Here is a 17,533-nt window from a genome sequence, read left to right on the forward strand (position 1 = left end):
AATATCGAGTATAATTATATCTTAAGAATATTATGATTCTTTGAAGTTTATACCACAAGGCCGTATCAACATATCCTGATATCTAATGAAAACTGAGAATTGAAGGATGTCACTGGATTTACGAGGGATAACCTCGATGTGTCAATCATCAATTGAAGGTAACATTTAGCACACAGATAGGACATTCAAGAGTATATTTAAGCTTCCTAAATCTTAGACGGTCTTTCAAATAAAAAACGGACGGTCGCAGCTTCGTAAACAGACGATCTAAGGTCTAATTCTTGGTACAGCTGAAATATTTTTGTTTTCCCTTCGCTAATATCAAACTGTAATGATAATTAATTAAATCGTCTGGTTCTTTAATAAAGGTTAAGTGTGTAGTAAATATCAATCAGGGAAAATCTTGCACGATCCAAGAAGAGCCTAACGGTTGCAACGGAACTAGTGACAGTACCCTGATCCCAACATATCCAATTCACTTTCCATTAAAAGGGCTAATGTTGGCAAAGGTAACGACTCGATTGTGTACAATGTACAAACTCGGAAGTTCCGTCATCGTAGCTACCGTACACTAAACGGTCGACGTGAATTTCCTATTGAGGAACGAATGTAGACATTGCGATAACCGTTTCGTAGGAAGTTATACGGTTACGGAAGGAGGAAGTTCAAACCAATTTACAAGGAGCCCCTCGAATCTATTCCCTCGATTGACTATGTATGCCGACAATCAAAGAAGATTGAGGTAAGCATTGAAGACGAATGGCTACCAAAATCGGAGAAATCGATTAGGTCCGCTACGCTATTAAGTGTAAATAGTACGGTCTGCGGTCTACTCTACCGAAAATATACAGGGTGTCTCAGCTAACTTGATCACCTCGAATAATGACTTAACGGTACACTTTATGAAAATTGTATGGCGTGGAACATAAATGACATCAAGGGTCAATCTTATAAGATACGTGCTTCTTTTGTGGGTGGAGGCATTTCAGAGATTCCAAGGTCACCTTGATAGTTTTTAACGGAATGACCTGTTTTTTGTACCATAGATCGATAAGAGTATTAAATTCTGAGTACAAATGTGTTGATCTTCATACGTCCTAAACCTAATAATTAACGAGATATTTTCAAAATGTGAGACACTTCAACGGGGTAGATTCTACTATACATGTCAAACTAAGATGAAAATCAAGAATGACAAAATTACATTCGAGGCTTCGTTTCCGAGTTGTCAACTATTGAAAATACGTTTGACGTAACGGATTATTCTACTTGAGAGCTGCGTTCTCCAACTATTTCACTAGTTGATTTCATTCGTTTCACATTTTCTATTCATTAGTTTCACTAGGTGATCGAACGAGCCCATATAACAGCTAGAAATCGGTTATTTAAGTAGTATAAGCTATCACGTATGACGTATTTCACGCGTATTTTTCCAGCATCTTCAACAATTAATAACCCGAAAACGGAGCCTCGAACGTAATTTCATCATTTTTGATTTTCAACTTAATTTGAGGTATAGAATACACGCTGTAAAAGTGTCCCACATTTTTATTAACATCCTGTAAATTAATTCAAAATTTGTACGTTTATTGTTGGGTTACACCTTAATAATACGGAAATATGGAGTAATGTTTCGTTCCCTCCTTTTCGTTTCTCAAAAACAGTTGTATTTTCAAAAACAATCTTCAATTGTTATCTTAAATATTTGAATATTCATTATCATATTACTTCCGTTTTACAGTATGTTGGTGTTATTTCGGCCTAGAATAGACATATTAAATACCTATTCTGCATGTGACATTGTGTCGAAGCTTTAACCAAAAATGTACCGAATTATGATAATTCGCCCGTTGAAAACAGAGAAATACGCATTAAGTGTTAAACGAACGTGCAAACATTATAAATAAACAGCCATTTATGAACGAAATTTGCTGTAGTTTTTATAACTACAATTAAATAATTTGCATATTTCAGATACTATCGCTGACTTCTCAAAGTATGTATATACGTATGTACAAGGTTCGATGTTTATTTCATTACGACCGAAACAAGTTTGCCCTTTCAGTTTGTTTTGAGATATGCGAAGAACATCCGCCGACACGAAGGGAAACGAACAGAAGGTAAAGAGCAACGATGGCAGGGGAATATCCTTCGGGATAGCAGGAAATGACTGGCACGCTGACGAACAGTAAAACTCAGAGAACAATGGATCAACGGAATGGTACAGCCGAGATCTTTCAAGCAATTGGGTAACTGGCAAAAATCATGGTACACAATGGATAGAAGAACGCCTTCCCTTCTGGACCCCTTTTGCTATTCCGCCACGTTCCCCAGCCGAACCACCCGTACGCCCAGCACGCCTGCGCCTCGGCACACCCACTTGACCCCCACAGTTAAAAGAAATGAAATTATGTGGGCACTAATGTGCCTCGAAGCCGATAAACGGTCTTCATGAGCCAATCTTGCTTGTCTAAGCTACATCGAGCTTTATAAAATTCCTGGACTCTCGGCGATCACTCTAATTCAATAACACGCTCATCCTTAGCACACGCATTACCGTTTATTAGTAGGTAGTTGTTCGCTTACAATATCTCTTTCACTTTGGTCGAAAGTGTACGAATCTGTTCAAATAGATTGATTCTCCTTGCAACAAGAAACGTAAGTCAACAATCTCTCGTTGAGAATTCTCAAAGTAAAATTTAGAATAAAAGAATGTAAGCACTTCTTCAATGTAAAAGTATTATATATTTCAATGTACAGTACTAGAAATATTCATAGCATCATTCAAATATTGAATAAGTTACTACTTATACATTTCCTATTATTAATACTAGGAAAATGAATTAAAACAGATATTTATTGCAAAAATGTGTAGCTTGCTATCTTGGCCAAAATAAGTTAGTTTCGAGTCATTTTATTAATTTGATGATAATACAATAAATATTTCCAGTACTGTGCACCTATACAGTAAATCCTCGATGAGTGTTCGAAAGCTCCTCGGCGCTGAACATTAAATATTTCATAAACTAATGACCATATGCGGCTGAAACAAACATCATTGACTTCAGAATTCTATGATCTATCACTGTACTAAACCTCGTTAAAAAGTCAGCGTTACACGTAGAGAGCTCTCCTTGTCAGTGCCGAGGAGCCTTCGAACACTCATCGAGGATTTACCGTACATAGATACATTAAGGTAGCAAACCTAGCGAAGTCATAAAAAGTGATTTGGATTCGGCAATCAACAAAGAGTATCAGTCAAGAAACTGACACCTCACCCAGTCTTGTGCGAAGCATATTAAATTAGTTTTTCTTTAAGGACAGTTTTGTATATTTTCGAAATACTGAAAACGGTTCTTGGGCCAAGGGACCTTCGGTAAGCCCGACTTATAAAGGAGCTTACTACCTCACTATAAGGCATGAGAATAAAGTTTCGAGAATAGTTCATTCAAAACTGTTATACTAAAAATTAAACAGATGTGAGGCCATCGCATTCAAAGTAGCCCTTTCGAGACTGTACACACGCATTCCATCGTCGAATCCACTAATCGTAACATTTTAAGTCCTCACGTTCTGGTACTTATTCCAATATCAGCGTTACGTTACTTTGAAGTTTAAAAACTGACTATAAATACGCTTATTTCAGGATTCCTTTTACTCGAAGAAATAAAAAAGAAGAGTCACAAGACGACAAATTAGGCAAACACGGAGAGTGCTCCAACGTTATGATCGATTTTAAATTTAAAAACTCTTTCACTAGAATGGTTGAATGTGCGGAAGCATCGTCATGATGCAAACATATGCAGATTCCGTAACACGGAAGTCGAACACGTTTTTACGGGGAACCAACTTACACAATTACTAAAACGATTAACAATGTTCATGGGCGTAGCCAAGGGGGCGGGGGCACTTGCCAATTGTAATACTGATAAAGTCAGTACCATAAAAAGATCATGCTTTCATACCTTGTAAGTTGTCCAGCATATATGAAAGCAGCTTATGAGTTCCTGATGGTTCCCCATACAATGCCATTACTTCCTTGCTGAGTGGATTACCCTGAAGTCCAAGCACTCTCAACTGGAACAACTTTCCTAATTCGTATGGTAACACGCGAAGGTAATTTTGATTCAATAACAATTCTCTGAAACACAAAAAGGATTTAGGATAAAAAAAATATCACTATTGTATCTTAATCAATTAATCCAAACAATTATATAATGGCATTAAACAATAGATATGAACGGACAGTATACCTGAGGTAGATGAGGTCCCCCAGTTCTGCTGGCAAACTGCGTAATTTGTTGCTACTGAGATCTAAAGCACGCAGATTGACCAGCCGACCAATTTCAGGTGGTATCCTTTGCAAACTATTATCATTGAGATACAATGCTGTCAAATGTGTTAACTGCCATAAGTTTGGGCTCAGATTTCTTATACTGCCTGTTATCTCCAACTCCGGCCAATAAGATTTCTTCCCAGAGTTTGCATCCTCCGTGGACATGAAAGTGTGAGTACGACGTGGGTTAGAGTTTTCATACTTGTCCTTGTGATTGCGGGACATCTTAAATCCTAAAAAAATTTAAACAGTTAGCTATATAATCATACGAAGCCTATATGATTTTAATATTCAAAATGCAACACATCAAACTCCTCTCTTATAATGTAACTAATATGAACAGAATATTTTTGTGTTTCTTAATTAAAACTTTTTATTAATTTCCAAGTATTAATAACAATATCAGTTATTAAATTACAGTATAAATTAATCTAAATTAAAAATTTATATGGAAAATTAACAAGCATGTATCAAAACATACATTAAATACAACTTTTGTACAAAATAAATTACATTTTTGGATAAGATACATATACTGATATCGAAAAACCACAGACTTCATGTGATGAGTTGAAAATTCTTCATTGCATTCAGAGGGATTCAGAAAATTAGGATATCACCACGGTATGCTACAAAGGAAGTTATTGAATATTACACAAGAATGCAAAAATTAAACAAGGAATAATTTTATATTTTAGCACAATGAGGTAGAATAAATTAGTTGATAAATAAAATATCATAATGTTATTGTTATAAACATTATACTCCCTCAATAACAAAAAGCGATAAACAATGTACATTATTAAGTGAGTATGAAAATCTTGTTGGTAGTAAACAATAAAACATAACAACTAATTTTAATACTGTCATTCACATAGATCTGTAAACATCTGTCACATATTATGATTTAAAAGTAACAAAATTTTCACACTAACTCAATGTTCTTTACATTATGTTAAAACAAAATAACTGTGTTTCACATTGAAAAGAACATAGCTATTTCATGTTGAATGTCATACACACAGTTGCTCATGAAATATAAGGTGCACTAAAGTGAGACACATATTTTTACAAAACATAAAAACAAAGAAGAATTCATTATTAAAGGAAATGAATATTGTACTTTAGTATATTTTTATTGAATGATGTTACTAAAAGTAAATAATAGGACAAAAGTAAAATAGCATTTTACAAATAAATTCGAGTACAAATTGGGTATATCCTAAATTTATACTTTTATGCATTTCTTTTCTAATAATATTGTATGGAAATCCTCTGCAAGGAATTAATGCACATTGTTTTAATTCTATTTCTTCTAATTTTACATTGGTTTTTAAAATCACCTTGAAAAGAACAAATCAATATTCATATTTAAGAATTAGTTACAAAATTATATTGTAAGTGAAGAGTCATAAGGAATGACAAAACCTATATAATGTATAAAGAGTGTTGAATAGTATAGAATACAGAAACATGTCATAAAATGTATTGAATCGTAGAAGAGAGTAAACAATATAGATATGACAAAATAGAATCGATCAAAATATAAGTTATTCAAAGCTAACATTAGATATTTAATTACAGATTAACCATTCTATATCAATAGAAACAACTTATTATAGCTCTAAATAATACAGGATGTCACACTAAATACTTTGATGATAAAGTATGTATATATTTTTAAAGTAAACAGTTTAAAATATTTACACTTCATAAAGCAATGTATAACCTGTATAAAAAACTGTGCAACTATCTTTGACATGAAAACTAAAATTAATTCATTCAATTTAGGTTACAAGAATACTGTATAAAGACCATCAATAACTCAATTTTTTGTTGTTACTGATGCACACTAAATTTTGTAAGTAACTGTAACTGAATCCATAACCTATGAAGTAAAAATGTATATTATAGTACTGTTCGATATCATAAAGATAACCTCGCTTTTTATTTCGACAGGATCAATAAAAATAAATTGGGAAGTTATTACTGCAGATTTTAAGTGATGGTTCGTCTACTTTTCGGTTTTTTAACGATCGTTCTTCTCTATACAGTTCGTATGTTTCGTACGACAAGCGTTCGCGTTACAATACATTTCTCCAATTCGAGGATTTCCATACCTTTCGAATTTAATACGAAACCTGAGGGATACTGTTACGCACCTTCATCTACCTCTTGACACACACAAAACGCGCGCGAAGTTGATACCGAATGAAAATTTACGCGTAAACAAAACTACCTTGACAAACACAAATCCTCCATTTATCAACTGCACTGATCGCGAACTATGGGAGATCCTGATTGGTCGCACTACTGCCGAATTTTCCCGAAGCAGCCGACGCAGCTGAAATGATCTTCAATTCCAAACTAGGGAAGTCTAGGGTCTTCTAGAAAACTACATCTAGTTATAAATTTGAATTAATTAATTCTATTTCAGTTCCACGGGCTTATTTATATCCGTAGAATTATTTAATATATGTATTCATCAAGCTAAATGAATATATAATACTATATACAAAAACGTAAATTTATGAGAGCACCATCTATGATAAGTAACCAGTTGTTGCGTATTCGCAACTGGTAATATTTAGAATCAAGCGCCATCTGTTCAGAATTTTAGGAATAAGTACATGTAACTACACTGTCATCTGTAGGCGCAGATTCAAATTAGGCGCGGCAAATATGAATTGTACAACAGCGTAACTGAGGCAATGAATCAGGGTATTAGATAACTAATTATTGATTAAATGTCAAAATGATAACATTGATGACTAGAAATTACTCGTATTTGATATTTACTTTTGGTTGTCATGAGGAAACATTGCCAAGGTATTAAAAACGCTCGTTCCCCGTAATGATTAGACCCAATAAGATTAAAGTAAAACTATTTATTAATTCCTAATTGGATGTTAAATAATTGTATTTTGTTAAAAGCTGAAGGTACACGTTCTTTTTGTTCAACGAGGATTTTATTGCCATTTTGACTGCTTCTTAATCGAGTACTCAAACTGTTCGGACGTACTTTTCTAAATAGCAGAAAAGCACAAATAACTTTAATTTATTGTTAATTCAAGTTTATTGTTCATTTCATAATTTTGTTAACAAGTTCAAATACAAGTTCCTGAGTTTTATTTCATTTATCGAGTATTTATTGAAGTCAACTCGAGAAGAGCGTATCAGCGCTCCACGGGGACCCGAACCCTGCCTAAATTCTCAATTACAAATCTTTATAAAACGGCCACGCAACAAATTGGTGACAGCGGTGGGATCCCTTAAAATCAGTGGGATTCCTTAAAATTCATTGGATTTGGAAGTCATTGGATTGGACCACCAGCAACAACGACAAGAAGAAATTATCCCTTCTGGCCGGCTTGTGATAAGCGTAGCTGCAATCTCTTCCTCTTGGGTTTTCGCACGGTTTCCCTGAGAGCAAGGGTGAATATCGGAGAGAGTGGAAACAGAGGCCGTGCAGATATCCCTGTTTTACCACATGCACACGCCTGTCATCACGTATCCTGTTCATCACGTATCCTGTTCATCACGTATCCTGTTCATTACGTATCCTGTCCATCACTGCTGTCGTTGGATTTCATCAGAATCATCGAGGAAGGACTGCTGCGACCTGGTATCCAGAACTGAGGAAATCCACATCTCAAGGATTGGAATCAACTGGACTACTCTGAAATAGTTAATATATAAATAAGTACCTTCAGCTTAAATTGAATATTTCCTTTTGTTCTTATTGTTAATTGCGTTATTGTCGAGTCGTAGCTTTGTAATTAAATAGTTAGCTTGTGTAACAAAATGCCGCCATACAGAGTAGGTTTTAAGAGGCATAAGAAGAATCGCGATTTAAAATTTAGCATTTCACCTTTTGAAGTAGAAGATATATTGGTACCTCTAGCTCCTCAGACTCAAGTAGGCTTGATACAAACTCAGTCTCTCAGTATGATTCCTGTTCAAGCCAGTACACCGAATATTTCTTATAATAGTAATAATATTCCGTTGAGTAATAATACAGGAAATACTATTTCATCTGAAAATGAAACATATTTGGCTTTAAAAAGTATAGATAGATACATTCCAAATTTTGACGGTACAAGTCGTAATCTTTCTAAATTTATTGAACGTTGTGAAACTTATTGTCCATTAGTTAAGCCATCTGAACAAGGACAACTTTTTACATTAATTGAGGATAAAATAATTGGACAAGCTGCAAATTATTTGTTACAGATGCCAAAACCAAATAGTATAAGCAAATTATTAGGAACACTTAAACAAATTTATGCACGTAATTTTGATGTAGAAGAAATAAGAGCTAAAATGCAAATGTTAGTCCAAGAGAATGGTGAGACGGTTGAAATGTTTGGAAATAAAATTGAAAATGTATTATCCGAGGGATTAGAGGGAGCCAATCAGAAATATGAAGGTGAAGAGTTGAAAGGCATAATTAATATGATTAGACGTGATGCAAATAGTGCATTCTTACGAGGATTAGGAAATCATATGGTTAGAGCTGTATTATTGTCTAAATCACACACAAACCTTCGTGATTTGATTAACCAGGCATATGATTTAGACAAAGAAATGAGTAGAGGTAATGTAAATAAATCGTTACGAAATTCTCCAATTAAAAGTAGAGTATATATCACTGGAGCATCAGGAATAATTTGTTTTCTTTGCAAGGAACCGGGTCATATTAAAAGAAATTGCCCACAAAATAATGAAAAATCTCTTTATTCAAAGAAAGTTCAATGCACATTTTGTAAAAAATTAGGACACACTGAAACTCAATGTTTTAGGAAAATTAATAGGAATCATCCTTATAAAAATTTCTCACAAGATCAAAAAGAAAATCCTTTAAACTTCAAAACCGGATCGCAAAACGGCGTGATGCGATCCGAACCCCTAATTGCTCGCGCCAAATCTCATCAGTCTGTCTTAAATTAAATACGGAAAGAATTGGTCGACTACCCATACTGACATTACCTCATCAAGTTTTCTGCAATGGGTCTGCTACTTTTCTTGTCGATTCTGGTTGTCAAGTGAATCTTATTAAAAGAGAAGGAGTTCTAAAGCATATTCCTATAGACAATAGTATCTTCTGTGATCTTAGTGGAATTGAAATTGGATCCGTGTTAACTCAGGGAGAGGTTATCATTCCTATTCAGAATGTAAATAATAAATTCCAAATTATAAGTGATAGTTTTCCTATAAAACAAACCGGAATATTAGGTATACCATTTCTAGAAGCACAAAATGTAACTGTTAAATTTCGAAGGAACTTACCTAATATTTTCAAAATTGGAGATGTTGAAATTCCACTTGAACGAACTTCTTCTGTTATTGTACCACCAAGGTCCAAAGTTCTAGTAACTGTCCCAATTAAAGAGTCTTCTCTTAAAAGTGGATATATTAAGAAATTAGACACTCCACCTGGAGTCTATCTCGGTGAAGTTTTAGTTACTCAAAAGAATGGTTTTGCTAAAGTGTATGTTATAAATACAATCGAAGAATCTGTACCTCTTATAATTCCTGAGGTTGAATTAGAGGATTTTGAAATTAAAAATCCAGCACCCCGTTCAGCACGAACTGGAAATCCTAATTTGGGAAATGCTCAGGCAGATGCTTCTAGACTTTCCGAATTAATTAAAGCTCTTGATCTAAATCATTTGAATGATATTGAAAAAGCTAGTATTTTAGAAATATTAAATAAATTTCCGTTTCAATTTCATTTATCAACTGATAAATTAGGTTCTATTCGTTCAGTTTCTCACATTATAAATACAACAGATGAAATTCCGATTAAGACTAAGCAATATAGGTTTCCTCAAATTCATAAAGCCGAAATTCAAAAACAGGTCAATTCTCTTCTTGAAAATAAAATTATACAAGAATCCGATTCCCCATACAATTCTCCAGTTTGGATAGTTCCGAAAAAATCTGATGCCTCTGGAGAAAAACGTTGGAGAATGGTAATTGATTATAGAAAATTAAATGAAAAAACTGTTAATGATGCTTACCCTCTTCCAAATATAATGGATATATTAGATCAGTTAGGAGGCTCACAATATTTTAGCACACTTGATTTAGCGTCAGGATTTCATCAAATTCCTGTAGATAAAAATTCAAAGGTAAAAACTGCTTTTTCTACACCTCATGGTCATTTTGAATTTAACCGAATGCCTTTTGGTTTGAAAAATGCTCCCGCGACTTTTCAGCGATGTATGGATTTAGTATTGTCTGGACTTCAAGGAGTTGATCTTTTTGTCTATATGGATGATATAGTTATTTATGCTGACTCTTTAAATGACCATTCACGGAAATTAACAACTCTGTTTTCTCGATTACAAAATGCTGGACTTACTTTGCAACCAGGCAAATGTCATTTTCTCCGTAAAGAAATAATATATCTAGGGCATTGTATTTCGATCAATGGAGTCAAGCCAGATCCGGAAAAGGTTAGAGTAGTTAAACAGTTTCCAATTCCTAAAACAAAAAAGAATGTAAAGCAATTTTTAGGTCTAGTCGGTTATTACAGACGTTTCATTCCAGATATAGTCAAGATTGCTAAATCACTTACTCATCTTTTAAAAAAGGATGCACCTTTTATTTGGAGTGAAAAAGAACACGTTGCTTTTAAGACATTGCGTGATATCATATCCTCTGAACCATTGCTTCAATTCCCTAATTTTTCACAACCTTTTTTGGTGACTACTGATGCCTCCAATTTTGCCCTTGGAGCCGTTCTGAGTCAAGGTCTTATTGGTAGTGATCTCCCTGTATCCTATGCATCTCGAACTCTCAGTCAATCTGAAATTCATTATTCTACTATAGAGAAGGAGATGTTGGCAATTCTCTTTGCAGTGGAACATTTTCGACCATATTTATATGGACAACATTTTACTTTGGTAACGGATCATCATCCTCTTGTGTGGTTACACAGCACTAAAGATCCAACATCAAAAATTATGAGATGGCGCATCAGACTCAATGAATATGATTATGATATTGTTTATAAACCAAGTAAAATTAATTCTGGGGTCCCGGTGACCTGGGGTACCGGTGAAATGGTTACTGGCATTTGATCTTTGGATCAGTTCATCTTTTGATCACTTGACCTGGGGATCACTTGCCATTTTTCCGGCATAGGGACCCTTGGGTAGGGACGATCCCCCTTTTTCCAGGGGATCGGCAGAAGCTGATGATGGTTTTCTTCCGGATGGTGAATCTGGAAGTCAAAAACCGAAGGGTGAAAAGGCGGCAGCATGCTATGCGATACTCACCTGAGCTGCGGCTCTGGAGGGTCATTGGCGGCTGTCCTCTGGGATCCTGGAGGGCCTGAATCAGCTAAGCCCTCTTGCGTCACCTCCTCGCGGTGCCCCTGGGGGTCCCCGGCGTTGAAATCTGAAAAAAGTGAAAGCTTTTAGTAAGAATGGATGCGACGGGGACTGCTAACGACGCAAGTGGCAAGCGGCCTGGTAATCCCAAGGTGTTGGTACGTGCCTAAGGGATGCATGGCCGAGCCGGGTCGTTATCCCAGTCCCCTCCCTCCCCTTCCCTTTATCCTGCCCTACCTAATACACACACATACACGCACACTCACCCATACACACACACTGGAGGGGTACCCGCGCCCAGGTCAAATGTTGTACATTTCCCTGGTGTAACGGTCCCTCTCTACAACACAGGGTCGCGCCCAGGTCGGATTCTACGATCCCCCTGGTATAACGACCCTTCACATACTCACACACACACACCATACACACACACACACATATACAAACTCTTACAAGGCCTCTCACGTCCCCCCCCCTCCCTCCCTGACTAGTTGGGAGTGGGGGTTATGACCAGTCAACCTTACTTACAAATATGGACTGGACTTACTCGAAGAAAAGGTATACGGTGCAGGGGGCTTCGGATCCCCCAGTACCTGCCGGTGATGGGAGTGGGCGAGCGGGCTCCCCCCGGCAGTTATCCAACTACCGCCCAGTGTCTGTGGTGGGTGACCAGGCCCAGACACCAGCTAAAGCGACTGGCACCAATAATAACAAAGACACGGAGGACCCCTTCAAACCAAGGACCAAGGTCACACTCAGAAGCCCGGAGAAATTCTCTGCCAGAGAGAGGTCTCACTCGCTGTCGGAGATAGCGCTGAAACTCAACAAAGAGATCAGCATTATTAGTCTGTCCGAGTGCGAGGAGGACTCTCCAAAGCAGGTCGGAAAAAGGAAAAGGGTTAGTGAAGCCCAGGACTGATAAAATTAAAAAGATCAACGCAATGGCTAAAGCTACGATGATTCCTGACGACCTCAAAAAAGCGATTGCAGAGACCGCAAGGGCCTTGAGCAGGCTGCAAGCGGCAAATAAGAACAGTACCAAAGGGATGAAAGAAACACCCGAGGAAAAAACTAAGACGGAGCCCATGGTGTGCCACAAATGCGGAGCGGACATCAAGAAAGCAGACGCGGGAACTCAAACCATCGACAGCAAGGAGATCAACGATGATATTCTAGCAGAGCAAATTAGGAGCTGTAATGATCCTAATAAATTTACGGAATTATTGAATCTAGCATGGCCGGATAAGGCATACCTTAAGACACGAATTGAAAAAGGAAGGATTGAAGACTGCGACAAGGAATGGGACCTGGTCATAGTAACGGAGGGAAACTTTGATAATCCTCAGAATATAAAGATTATCGAAAACCCTCACGAGTTCGAAGCCATACAAGAACAGGAGGCTAAACCGGGCGAAATGGCGTACTTAAACCGTACGCTATTGATCCCGAACAAAGCTGGCACTATGGACAGATGGGAACGATTCCTATGCCAACTAGAAATAGGGGTTCCAAGAGAAGAAAAATCGAAAGAAGACAGGACAGCAAAGCAAGAGGAACACGAAGAAGCGTTGATTCAAATTGAAGAAACTACAGACCCCACTCAGGAGGAATGTATAAACAAAACAATTAAAAAACTCAGGATATTGACTAACACGTATAAGAGACATAAAATAGCTATATATATAGAGGATAAAGGAACGCTGGATAAAACAAGGAAAACAATAGAATTTATATTTAGAGACACTAACACCATGTTTAAGATTTTTACCAAAAACGAAGAGGGTAAACCTAAAAAGAAACACAAGTGGAACCTCAACAAAGAAAATGAGGAAACTATAATAATTAGTGACTCCAATAAAAGCTACGCAGAAACGCTTAAAGCTTTACAAGATAACATAGATGTGGACAAAGAAAGAATAAAAGTCACAGGAGTAAGGAGTAATAAAAAAGGTAACCTCATGGTCTCCATAAGAGGTGACAGTACGGAGGCAAATAGATTTAAGCAAATCGTTAATGAAAAAATTGAAGGCTGTAAGGCAAACATAAATTATAGGAAAGGGCCGAAAAAGGTCCTTCACCTCAAGGACCTGGACAAAAACACCACGATTAAAGACGTAGAAAAAGCCATCAGAGACAATGTTCCCAAAGGGACTAATGAACCAATAGAAATAAAAGCGCTAAGACCGGCTTACGGTGACAGACAGAACGTCACCATAATTACATATGACGAGATGGCGAAAGAATTAGAGAAATTAGGTAAAATTAAAATTCGTTTGAGCGAGTGCAGGGTAGTAGTAAGAGAAGAGATTATTCGATGCTACAAATGCTGGGGCTTCAACCACTTGGCAAAGAACTGTGGTGGAAAAGACCTCAGTAAAGCGTGCCGGAAATGCACCAAGGACGGCCACAGTGCCGAACAATGCACTGACCCAGCTAGGTGCGCGCTTTATGATACTGAAGGTCACACCACAGGGAGCACCAGGTGCGCTAAATATAGGATCGCGTACAGGGAGGCCAAGAAAACAAGAATGAAAGGGGACAATGTTAATAAAGATAGACTACACAACAACAATAAAGGACAATGAATAACAACAAAAACAATAACAACAATAACAATAGAAGTAACAATACCAGAAGAATATTACAAATTAACCTAAATAATTGTCGACTAGCGCAAGACCTCCTGTGTAGAACTACGGACGAAGAAGAGGTAGATATCGTTATAATAAGCGAACCTTATTGTAAAATGGATAACTGGCTCACAGATGCTTCTGGCAAGGCAGCCATTTGGATCACCAACAAAGGCAGCCATGGCTGCGGGTCTATAAAGGTTGGAATCAAAGGTAATGGATATGTAGCAGCTGAGATAGACAACACGGTCTATATCAGCTGCTACATATCCCCCAATATAAGCCATGAAAAGTTTTTGGAAACGATAGAAGAGCTGGAAGATGGTATTAAGGAACTGAAAAACAATAACAAATTAATTGTAATGGCCGGGGACCTCAACTCCAAATCAACGGAGTGGGGGTCCAACAAAACGGATAAAAGAGGCGACAGGATCCTAGATCTATGCGCATGTCAGGAACTAATAACGATCAAGAGCGCGGGTCTTAGACATACGTTCGAAAGGAATGGATCAACCTCATTAATAGATATATTCTTGACGGATCACAAAACTTTCAAAACGGTGCAAAATAGTACGATTCTGAACGTATATACTGGTTCCGACTATAAATACCTTTTACATATTCTTGACAAAGGAAAAAATTGCAGTGAAAATACAAATATCAAAAACCACAGAATCAACTATAGAACCTTTTTGCAACGTTACGATGAAGGAGTGGCAAATATTGGCGAAATAAAATGGACAAAACAAGTTATTAACCAGTACATACTCACCATCGAAGAATCCGTCAAGAAGGCCCTGATACCTCTTCCGGATATTGTAAATAGCAAACCCAAGGCCCACTGGTGGAAACCAGAACTGGTACAACTCAGAAGAAACAGCCACGCAGCAAGAAGGGGTCTTCAAAGAGCCTACAAGAAGAAGAAAGAAGCAGACATAATAGAGGCACTCAGGAAGAAATACAAGGAAGAAAAGAAAGCACTAAACAATAACATCAAACTAGCAAAAATAGAATCCTGGAAGAAACTTCAGAGCATGGTGGATGGGGATCCATGGGGCAGGCCTTACAGGGCCGTTCTCGCGGCTCTCAAAGCCAGCCCCCCCCAACCAGGATTAACAAAGAGGACATGGAAAAGGTGATTGAGGGGCTTTTTGTCACAACACCTCAACCACCAAGTCCTAACAGAAACAGCCTTAAACTAGAAAAGAAAGATATTGCTACGTTGTTAGGTATAAGAAAGAAAGAGGGAAAAATAAATGTAGACTATGACATCACTAACAGGGAAATACAGAGGATAGTAGGAAGTCTAAATGTGAGGAAGGCACCTGGTCTGGATGGTATCCCGATCAAAGTAATCAGAACACTAGTCGAATCAAGACCTTTCAAATTGATTAGCATGTATAATGCGTGTTTTGAGTTGGGGTACTATCCGGCCAGGTGGAAAGTCGGTAGGTTGGTACTTATTCCTAAAAAAAACTAGCGATCCGGGGTCTCCATCGGCATGGAGACCCTTATGTATGATCTCTAACCTTGCTAAGGTTTTAGAGCGCGTTATAAAAAATAGAATTTTAGAACAGACTGACTTCGAGAGCAATCAGTACGGATTTTGCAAAGGCAAGTCAACTGTCCATGCCCTTACGAGTGTTATGCACCATTGGGCTGACGCCAAAAATAAGAACTTGCATTGCGTACTGGTTGCTCTCGACATCAAAAATGCGTTCAATTCTATACGTATAGAAAGCATATTAGAAGCTATTAATAGACGTAGATTCAGCCCGAAACTATCCAATATTTTAGAAGATTATATTGTAAATAGAAAAATTACTTACCTGACCGAAGGGACTTGGTATGAAAAAAACGTATATGCGGGCGTTCCACAGGGATCCATTTTGGTTCCCATATTGTGGAACCTCGTATATGATTCACTTCTCAAAATAAGACTACCGATAGGGACCCATGTAATAGGGTACGCGGACGACGTAGCCCTCATATTACAAGGAAAAGACTCCATTGACATGACTAAAAAAATGAACTCAGCCATCAAAAACATTGAAAAATGGTTCCAAATGGAGGACATGAGGCTGGCAGGGGAAAAAACGGAGTTCATCCTGTTAACCGGCAGAAAATACATTCAGAAAATGGAAATCAGGATAGGCGACTCGAGCATCCAAAACAGCAAAAAAGTTAAGTATCTCGGAGTGACCCTGGAAGATAACCAAGCCTTTAAGACGCATATAGAAACAGCCTGTCAGAAAGCGATAAAAACAGCCGGAGCTCTTACCAGGCTTATGGCAAATACTAGCGGTCCCTCCTACCACACTAGGTGTCTCTATTACAGGGTAGTGGAGTCCATTATCCTGTACGGAGCGCCTGTGTGGGGCGGGGCCCTAGATATCGCCTGGAATAGAAAGAAGATACACAAAATCCAAAAACAATGTTAATAAGGGTTACCAGAGCGTATCGCACCACCTCCCACGACGCGCTTTGTGTCATGGCGGGGCAACCCCCATGGAAACATATCATTGACGAAAGGAAAAGAATATACGAAAGAAATGAAAAAGAACGGAAGGTCAATGGCAAAGTTCTAAACAAAGAAAAGATAAAAAGTGAAGAAAGGAAGAAGACCTTAGATAATTGGCAGGAGGAGTGGACCAAGGCCGCACATAGGGGATGGACACGCCTACTTATCCCTGACCTTAGGGATTGGGTGGAGTGGGGCCCGCCTACATTGGACTTCCACCTAACTCAGGCTATTGGAGGGCACGGATGCTACGGGGCATACCTTGAAAAAATTAAAAAGGCGGAAAGTTCCAGATGCTGGTACTGTGAAGACACTGACGACGCCAATCACACCATGTTTGTATGCCCGGAGTGGAAGGAGGAACGATCATCTGTAAGCGAGCTTATAGGAGAGGAGTTGTCCCCTGCCAGTTTCATTAGACTCTTACATAAAGACAATAATAGAAAGTATATCAAAGACTTTGTGAAGAATATTATGGAATCAAAGGAGAACCATGAAAGAGAAAAAGAGAAAAAAGTAAAAAGGAGCAAAAAAGATGCAAATATGCACAAACGGGCCCGTCCGCCCCCTATAGTGTAATGTTTTGCGTACTTATTTATTTATTTATTTATGTAGCGACCTATTTATCCGTGTATTTATTTATTTATTTATTATATTTATTTATTTATATATTTACCTTATTTTATTTATTTTATTTATTTATTTA

At 37.5% G+C, this 17,533-nt stretch overlaps 1 protein-coding gene across 2 annotated transcripts in view; it reads right to left on the reverse strand.

Annotated features, from left to right (window-relative positions):
* The window catches only part of LOC107190456 (CCR4-NOT transcription complex subunit 6-like), a 60,873-nt gene extending 54,273 nt beyond the window's left edge, over positions 1 to 6,600 (reverse strand). Inside the window, exons 1-3 of one of the 2 annotated variants that reach the window (XM_015579257.1) lie at positions 6,499 to 6,600; positions 4,254 to 4,569; positions 3,966 to 4,141 (exon numbers count right to left, since the gene is read on the reverse strand). In XM_015579257.1, the coding sequence (XP_015434743.1) occupies positions 3,966 to 4,141; positions 4,254 to 4,561 (484 nt within the window). In that variant the 5' untranslated portion in view covers positions 4,562 to 4,569; positions 6,499 to 6,600. The other variant, XM_015579258.1, reaches the window with a different exon arrangement.
* Positions 6,601 to 17,533: the final 10,933 nt, after the last annotated feature.

The sequence above is a fragment of the Dufourea novaeangliae genome, unplaced genomic scaffold (genome assembly GCF_001272555.1).
Source record: "Dufourea novaeangliae isolate 0120121106 unplaced genomic scaffold, ASM127255v1 scaffold199, whole genome shotgun sequence".
NCBI classification, from domain to species: domain Eukaryota; kingdom Metazoa; phylum Arthropoda; class Insecta; order Hymenoptera; family Halictidae; genus Dufourea; species Dufourea novaeangliae.